Below are 9,566 nucleotides of genomic sequence, written 5' to 3'. Positions count from 1 at the left end.
CATGAACAATGATAGTTTAAGTTTAAAGGAATGTAAAGAGATAAATTATCTAGAAATATACAAAGGTGAATTCACTGATAACATTTTTATTAAGAGACAAGGCACTTTTAAAGGTGTATTTTTCTAAAATGTCAAATGACAAACTGAATCAATTAAATTAAAATCTTCTGATCCCAGGACTTTGATGAGGGGCCCACTAAGGTCCTCTACTGGGCCCGGGCCCTGTTTCTTTATTTCTCTGCATTAGTTTTAAAACATTATTTCTCTCTGGAAACACATTAAATAAATATGCACGTATTTGGTGCCTATGGCCTCAGGCTGCACATACAGTGAACACTGGCATGCTGGAGTGTTTCTATTCAGTGCCGTTGTCACAGTAACCAGTGAAGGCATTTGTGTTACTATGCTCCAATCAGCATTAACAGCAGGCCTGCATCATGTGCTTAAACATGCATGTTTGTCATAATAAACTGTCTGTAGACTTTGTTAGTAAGGTAGCTTTAATAAAATCAAAAAATCAGCACAAATAGATTAGTATTACTAACTTTTACTTCATTTACCAAACTGTGAGTTTAGTTTATCTAGACTAAAGGAAAGTATCACTGACAGAATCAGTACATAGATGTAAATGTGATGTTTTGTTGAATACAATACAACAGCAAAAAGCAACATTTTTACTGGTGGTGAAAAAATATCGCTCATGTCTGCCTCCTAAGGGACAGATTTGTATTTGCAGAAGTCATGCATGTACAAAAACAGGAAAATACAATTCAGTAACATAATGTGGATTAAATGATGAAAATAAGAAATCTGAGAAATAAATTAAATATACAAATAAATACAATATGTGATTTGTACAATATACAGTATTTTCATTTAAAGGTATAGTGAAAAATGAAATTATGTCATTAGTTACTTATTCTCATGCCATTCAAACCTATTAAACATTAAAGAAGAATTTTTAAGCAGCTTTTTTTTTTTTTCATACAACAACAGGTCATAATCTGTCAAGTTTTCCAAGCTGCAATGTAAGGCACATCTACGGTTTTAATTATTTGTTTGTTTGTTTGTTTATTTGTTTCAATCTGAACACCCAAAATACAGCTCACAAGTCAAAACCACAATTTAAAGTGCCTTTTTTCCTATTTGGTCAAATACAAGCTTCCATATATGGAAAACTGCTATGTAAAGATATTCAAAATCCACCTTTTGTGTACCACAAAAAAACAGGTTTGAAATGACATGACGGTTCTTAAATGATGACAAAATGTCCTTTTTTGAATGAACTATCCCTATAAGCCAGTACAGGGAAGGGTGTGATCAGGATCAAGGTTCTTGTTCAAGGCACGACAGTTCATGCAGGAGCAGAGCAAACGTGGGTCGATCCTCAGGTTTCTGTTAAACAAACATTGTTGTGTTTATGTTGCTGTGGCAATAATGACACTAACAAGATAGACAAATAGACAAATAACTAAATAATACAATTACATAAGTAACAAAAGACACACAGTAGGAAGGTTTAGTAATAAAACACATTAATTGTGGGTAAAAAATACCCTATAATCCACATTTAAAACTGTGAAAAAAAGAAAAAAAACGTTAAAGCAAAATGTAAACATGACTAGTTTCCTCAGAAGGCCCTATTCACGAGAACTGGATTTCTCAGTAAAACCACCTTTATACGGAATGACGTTATATGTTATTCATTTTCATATCAGTTTGCGGTTCAAGGATGATTTAAATGCTGGAAAGTTTATGATGCATTTTATGCTAGACTCACCTCTTTCCAGCTCCACTGCATTAACTCGTACACACTCTGTGGACAGAGGCGGGGTCTCAGGAGCCGCAGGCCTGCATTTAGGGTCTCCACTACCTCTGCATTACTGCGGGTATCATAGGGCACACGGCCCTCACTGTACACCTCCCACATAAACACACCTGCACATGAGATGTCAATATGTGTTTAGATCAAACGTGTGTATTCTGATTAACATCATCTCAGTGGATTGATATGGACTCACCAAATGACCACACGTCTGATTTGCTGCTATACTTCCCGAATTTGATCACCTCTGGAGAGGACCATCTCACTGGAAATTTGGACCCAAAAGAACTGGTGTATTGATCATCTAGGACAAACCTGCAGATACAGGTGGGAATTTTCCATTTCGCTGAGGTTTTAAAAAGCAGTGACATAGGAATCCGCAATACTGAGGAGCTGCTACTCACCTTGTCATTCCAAAATCTGATATCTTCACCACATTATCTTCAGAAACCAAACAATTTCTTGCAGCCTGTTTAAATGGGAAGATTTTAGAACCAAAAAAAGCAGGAAATTAACACAATAAAGACTCTGTTTACACTTACCAAGTCTCTGTGGATGAAGTTGGAGCTATCCAGGTAGGCCATCCCCTCACTCACATCCAAACACATCCCCAGCAGGACCTCCTGGGAGAAACTGCCTTTCCTGGCACGCAAAAAGTCTGTCAGGCAGCCGTTCTCCATGAATTCAAATACCAGATAGATGGGTGAGCGAAGAGTGACCACACCATACAACTGGACCAGCTTATTGTGGGACAGTTTCCTGTGGAGGCAGACAATGAGCAATGCAATAAATTCATCCCTTACAGAAAAAACACATGAACTTCACATGTGCATTCACATGTTATAATCATGTGGAATATGAAACACGTATGAAACACATGGTTTTGGAATATTTTCATGGTCTAAATGTGTGAAACCCATGTGATAATGTGAACGTGATTACATACAGTATTGTCCACACATGTCCACATTTGTTTACATGTGATCACATGGGTTTCACATGCGTTTTATATTTGTTTCACATATTTCACATGTGATTTTAACATGTGATTGCACATGTGAAGTTCATTTGCTTTTTCTGTAAGGGATGGGACACTTTTGATCCTTATATTCATGTCCTTTGAAACATACAGCATGAGTTACTCACATCATCACTTGTGCTTCCTCCTTAAACTCCTCCTCTGACATGAAACCCTCTCGGACAGTCTTAACTGCCACCTGCAGGTCATTCCAGCTTCCCTTCCAGACCAAGCCAAACTGCCCACTGCCCAATTCCTCGCTTAATGTCAATTCATCAGGGTGAATCTCCCATTTATCTGTACAAGAGACAGATTTTGTTACACCTTACAAAGAAGTGGTGTATATATATATATATATATACACACACCACTTAAACACACAGAGATATACTTTCTGACACATGAAAAGGTTTTTGCCCCCTTCCTGTTTTTTTTATTTTATTTTATTTTTGTATATTTCTCACACTTAAAAGATTCAGACCATCAAACTAATTTTAATATTACACAAAGACATTACAAGTAAAAACAAAATTCTGTTTTTAAATAATGATTTCATTTATTAGGGGAAAAAAGATGTCCAAACCTACCTGGCCCTACGTGAAAGATTAATTGCCTTAATATTTTTTTTCTTGAGCCATTTAGAGGTGGACTTTCTGGTGTGTTTGGGATCATTGTCCTGCTGCATAATCTGATGACAACTTTCATACCTTTTACGGACCTTGACACTGTTATTTACTTGGCAGTCTATGGGACAGTCACAGGCCTCCCAGTTTTCATCCAAAATATCTTAAATTGTTTTCCAAAGATGAACTGAGCTTTTATGGGTTTGGAACGACATGGGGGTAAGTGATTAATGACAAAATTTTCATTTTGGGGTGCAGTATCCCTTTAAAGAGCAACACATCATGCCCCGATCTAAAGAAATTCAAAAACAGTTGAGAAAGAAAACAGTTGACATGTATCAGTCTGGAAAGGGTTATAAAGCCATTTCTAAGGCTTTGGGACTTCAGCAAACCATGGTCAAAGCCATTATCCCCAAATGAAGAAAACTTGGAACAGTTGCGAACCTTCCCAGGAGTGACGGGCCCCCAAAATTACTTCAAGAGCGCAACAACGACTCATCCAGGAGGTCGTAAAATAACCCAGAACAACATCTAAAGAACTACAGGCCTCACTCGCCTCAATTAAGGTCACTGTTCATGATTCAACAATAAGAAAGAGACTGGCCAAAAGCCATTGCTGACCAAAAAAAAAAAAAAAAAAAAAAAACCCATAAAGGCTCATCCCACATTTGCCAAAAAAATATCTTAATTATCACCAAGACTTTTGGGCAAATATTCTGTGGACTGATGACACAAAAGGTTAACTTTTTGGAAGGTCTGTGTCCTGTTACATCTGGCATGAAACCAACACAGCATTTCATAAAAAGAACATCATACCAACAATCAAACGTGTGGTAGTGCGATGGTCTGAGGCTGCTTTGCAGCTTCAGGACCTGGACGACTTGCTATAATTGATGGAACCATGAATTCTGCACTCTATCAGAAAATCTTGAATGAGAGTGTCAGGGTGTATGTTTGTGTGTTAGTTTGTGACCTCAAGCAGCAGCAGGAAAATGATCCCAAACACACCAGCAAGTCCACCTCTGAATGGCTCAAGAAAAATAATATTAAGGTTTTGGAGTGGCCAAGTCAAAGTCCAGACTGAGATGCTGAGGCATGACCTTAAACAGTCTATTCATGCTCGAAAACCCTCCAATGTGGCTGAATTAAAACAATTCTGCAAAGAAGAGTGGGCCAAAATTCCTCCACAGCGATGTGAAAGACTCATTGCCAGTTATCGCAAATGCTTGATGGCAGTTGTTGCTGCAAAGGGTGGAACAACCAGTTATTAGTTTAAGGGGGCAATTACTTTATCACGTAGGGCCAGGCAGGTTTGGACAGCTTTTTTCCTTTAATAAATGAAATCATTGTTTAAAAATTGCATTTTGTATTTACTCGAGTTATCTTTATGTAATATTAAAATTAGTTTGATCTGAAACTTTTAAGTGTGACATGCAAAAAAAAAAAAAAAAAAAAAAAAAAAAAAAACAGAAAAGTGCAGTGGGCACAAACCTTTTTATGGCACTGTGTATATATATAAATATGATACACACACTATTCAATTTTTTTTTTTAATCATTTAAACATTTTCAGATTTTTGTTTTTATGTTTTTTTTATTGTTGTCTTGTTGTTTGGTGCTTTGTTTAGTTTTTTATTGTCACATTTTCAGAAAAATGTTTTTCTAAGAAGTCTCTTGTTGACCAAGGCTTTGGTCCAATCTTTAGTGTCATATGATCCTAATTTTTTTTTTAATATTATCAATATTGAAAACTTAATATATGCTTAATATTTTTGTGGTTAAAATGATCAAAAGAACAACATTTATTTGAAATAGAAATAATGTGTATATATTATATACACTTCAATATAACTCTAATTTTACTTGACAGCTTGTGTTTTACCTGATGACAACTCCTTGATCCTTGGGTTTTTGACATTTCTTGACACACAATGCCTCAATCTGGTTATTAAACCTGCCACAAAACAAGCACAGGACAAAGTGAAGACTCTTATGACTTATGACTTTTATGATGTTTTATGATGTAATATTCTGAAAATTTAAAGTTTTAAGGTTTTAAGATTTAGATTTTTAGTTTTTGAAAGCAGTGCCTCTAACAAGATATTATGTAATAAAAACTATTCCAAATATTGGCATGCAATATACTGTAAGAGCAACTCTTTACATGGATTTTTTACCTGCTGGATTGTGTTGATGATAGCGGATGAGCTCTGGAATGGTCGGGAACACGTATTTCTCAGCTAAGTAATACATGACCTTTTCACCTTCTCTTTGTACTTTGATCTGGTAGTGCTTAACTAGGGGATACTTCTCTCCATCAGTCCTGCAGATCAATGACATTCATTAAAAACACCAGTGTAAGATCAAATAATGATCGGATAAAATTGTCAGATATTTCTTTGTAAGTGATTGTAAGTAACATTAATTTCATAGCAAAGTAAGCGTTTACCCTGAGACTCTGGAAAATATTGACACGGTGTATACACCTGGATGTTTAGAGTCACGAACCATGAATCCCCCGTCCTTGTTCTGTAAAGAAAACCTTTAATGTTAACCATAAATTCAACTATAAATATCAGCCCTTACGAATATAAATACCATAAATGAGAAAGTGTACACAGAATTATGATTTTTGTTTCATTCTGACAAATAAAGTGGTATGGATAAATGCGTCAATGTATTTGGTAGAGAGACTGTTTATGCTAGTTACTGATAATGGTTATGACAGATATTGAACTGAAATCTCATGTGCACTGTATGTCTGAGATCTCTCATATTTAAAACATAACATGTAAGATTGTCTTGACAGGAAACACAGCAGCCACATTCTGGTTTAAGGGCTGTAGATTTTGTTTGAACTCTGCACGCTTTTGCCTGCACCGTCTGCAGACGTTGCTCTTGCAGGTTTGCAAAGAACCCCAAGTTTCTGCAATGCCCAAAAACTGTGAAAATGTACTGAAGTGGCATTACATAAGTGTTTAACAAAGTTTAAGTTTACGGTTATCTGATTAATGACATGGAAACATTCACTGACATTATGAATGACATTAGTTGGTTGTCTTACCTCTCTCATTAGTAAGCTCTCTGCCTCGGTCCGAGTTGTGTCTTTATTGTACCATCTATAAAACCACAAAGCATTGGAAAAACCAAAACCAATACGGTATGCTTAATCAAGCTTTGATTATGAACTCAAGAAATTTTTTTCTCTCAAATCTTTCATATCAAATGTTTTATTCTGTAACATATGAATGAGAACTTACTCAAATGTATCGATGTTGTTTGATATTTTTTCTGCAATATATATGCACGGCACCGTGCCAACATTTCTGTAACAGGGGAGAAAAGAGCACAAAAAACTTTACTTGTAAGATTTAAAAGCCTCTGTTATTTCCTACCACTGAGTTTTAATTAAAAAAATTTATGTTGTCGGGTCTATATTTCTGTGTTATACTTCATGAGTTATACATTTGTCCGTCATTGTTTATTTTTTAGTTTATTTAGACATTTTTAGCTGCTTGTATTATTGCCTGAATAACAATTTGTAATATTGAGTGTTTTATGGTTTTTTTTTAGTTTATAGAAGTTTTTCACACAACTCTCCACCAAGGACATTTGCCATTGTTTAATGCTAAACATCCAAGTAGGCCTAACTGTATGAGAGTCTTGACGCTTTCAATATATAACCTAGAACCAAGGAAACACTATGCTTTTGATCATATTTTAGCAATTAATACTTTATATATCATTGTAATATTTCCAAAGAGTTAAAATGTAAATGAAGCTGCTCAAATCTGTTAACTGCCAGATATAATGTAAATAATAAAATTGTATCATGTTGTTTATATAATACACCAGTAATGATGCCACAGGTAAATGATGCAATAATACATTCCTTTTGAAATGTTTAAAAATTTCGAGCATTTTCAAATGACGTTTTTTTGAAAGGAACTGTTACTCAATGCTGAAATAGTTCACATCTATTTATCTATTTATTGAATGGATTTTTGTGTCTGATATTCACGACGGCGAGTGGAAAGGGTGTGGCATTTTGTTTAATCTCATTCGGCAGAGTGAAAAACTTTTATTCATTAACATGTTTATGCAATGTGTCAAAATTTGCAGTGGAGGGACTATTTTATAAGGCATTATAATAAATTTAACTTAAGAGAGTGCAAAAATTGTTTAAGATAATTACCCGTTTTTGTCCCTCACAGTCCACCAGTTTAGTTCTGAACTATCAATGACAAAATACTCTTCATCTTTATGCAGAGGCAGGTCTGTATCTTCTTCAGGGCTGAAATTCCTCAAAGCAACAACAATCCTCTCCTCTGGATCTGAAGATCGGCGCTAGTGGATACATACAGACAGCTCAATTTACAACATCTCATCCAAACACTGTCCTGATTATACTAAACTACAAAAACAACAGAAACATTTGAATAATCTTAAACATTTGAAGATATTTTTAAATTTCAAACCTAAAACATTGATTATAAAATATATAAAAGCATAGGAAACAGAAACTGTAAACAGAGACTGAGTAACGAACCATGGGATCTGGAGTTGGGGGAAGTGGTTTGGCTGTGGGATGAAATGAAACACTAATAAATTTATGAAACTGATAAAAATGGACTGAGATTTATCATACTCCACACTATAATTACTGCATTCATATATTGTGGAGCGACTATGATGTTTTATGATTTGAAATTTGAAAACTGTTTAACTTGAAAGATTTTGCACCTCCATTGGGATAGTATTCACTGCATCCCGTCGCCAGCTTCTCAGTCTGATGACAACATCTCCATTTCCCTTCTCCCCAGAAGTCAGGATGGTACTTCAGAAATAAGGTGTTATTTTGCGTCGCTCATAGGTTGAAAAAATAACATAAAATACAAACGATAAAGTACCCATCTAAACATATTTAAACAAAAGTATTGAAAACAGACCAAGATCATATTCCACTCGACACTTAAAACACTTTTTTATTTTCTGTTTTCACGATGCATATCACTTTCTGTAACAGCTGCTTACCTTCTTTCAGAGCTCTGACCCATTTTAACCTGCAGTCGTTGTCTGGAGCAAACACATACAGATAGTAGCTGTCATGGGCGACCTGTCAACAAACAAATATTTGCCTGAAGTAGTTGTCTTTTAAGCAATGTAAACAGAAAACAAACAGTCAGAAAGTTCATTTGAGATTTTTCTCAAAAGTTTTTCTAAAGGCATTATTCTGAAAATATTTACATGCAATTTATCCTGTAAGAGCAAAATCTTGAAGCAAAACTCCACTTGATTCTCACCTGGAAAGGATACTTGTAATCACAGGGAATGGGAACATCACTGCGAACGATCTCCACACACTTGATATGAGACAGTTCGATGCAGCCTTTCTGAGTTGGCTTTTTCTAAGGCGATATACAAAGGAATGCCATTATTCTACTGCTCATTCATCACAGATGTTTTCTTAACTTACTAAAAAGGTGGAAAAGGTAATTTTGCATCTAATAAAATTGGCAGCAGTAACTTTCCAAATACTACAAACCAAATAGTAACAGTTACAGTGATGTCTCCAGAAGATGTGACTACATACCCCAGGACGATGTTCATAGTATGTCAATTCCTGTGTGTTTAGCACAAAAATCCTCTCTTTGTAATTGCATGGCGAAGTTCTTCTCTTCTGTTGTGATTTCTTGAACAGTGTTTCCTTTAGGATGACCCTTGGGTACATGGTGAAATCTGGATATTTAACTACCTCATGGAAGGTTGACTCATGGTGAATGATGTGTGGCAATCACTAGGCATACACTTGTAGAGTTTACACTGATGTATAAAGCATAGGTTTCCGGAGTCGATGCTTTAGGTAAACCACTTCCTGAGGTAGACTGCACAAGTTGAACTCCCAAGCAATCACATGCACGCACACACACACACACACACATGTGCACGCACACACACGCACACACACACACACACACGCACACACACACACACACACATGTGCACGCACACACACGCACACACACACACACACACACACACTTGCTCTTTCTCCTCCTTCGTTAAAACATTTTTTTAGTATGTTTATTAAGTGGTTTTCA

At 35.7% G+C, this 9,566-nt stretch overlaps 1 protein-coding gene across 1 annotated transcript; it reads right to left on the bottom strand.

Annotated features, from left to right (window-relative positions):
- Positions 1-70: 70 nt before the first annotated feature.
- Positions 71-9,412, bottom strand: itk (IL2 inducible T cell kinase). The gene is made up of 17 exons (XM_042738378.1): positions 9,059-9,412; positions 8,769-8,873; positions 8,500-8,581; positions 8,209-8,331; positions 8,015-8,046; positions 7,661-7,812; positions 6,726-6,791; positions 6,530-6,584; positions 5,915-5,994; positions 5,643-5,788; positions 5,348-5,419; positions 2,972-3,140; positions 2,368-2,584; positions 2,230-2,294; positions 2,022-2,140; positions 1,781-1,938; positions 71-1,395 (listed from the first exon to the last, which is right to left on the bottom strand). Exons 1-17 carry the CDS (start codon positions 9,194-9,196, stop codon positions 1,327-1,329), a joined length of 1,848 nt encoding a protein of 615 aa, XP_042594312.1. The 5' UTR covers positions 9,197-9,412; the 3' UTR covers positions 71-1,326.
- Positions 9,413-9,566: the final 154 nt, after the last annotated feature.

Source organism: Cyprinus carpio, chromosome B14, assembly GCF_018340385.1.
Source record: "Cyprinus carpio isolate SPL01 chromosome B14, ASM1834038v1, whole genome shotgun sequence".
NCBI lineage: Eukaryota > Metazoa > Chordata > Actinopteri > Cypriniformes > Cyprinidae > Cyprinus > Cyprinus carpio.
This window is presented reverse-complemented; position numbering and strand designations above follow the sequence as displayed.

Coding starts and splice junctions, on each gene's coding strand:
- itk (XM_042738378.1), bottom strand. CDS start 9,196: ATGTACCCAAGGGTCATCCTAAAGGAAACACTGTTCAAGAAATCACAA. Junction 8,332..8,499: donor GGTCAGAGCTCTGAAAGAAG/GTAAGCAGCTGT, acceptor TCAACCTATGAG/CGACGCAAAATAACACCTTA. Junction 7,813..8,014: donor CCCCAACTCCAGATCCCATG/GTTCGTTACTCA, acceptor TGTATCCACTAG/CGCCGATCTTCAGATCCAGA.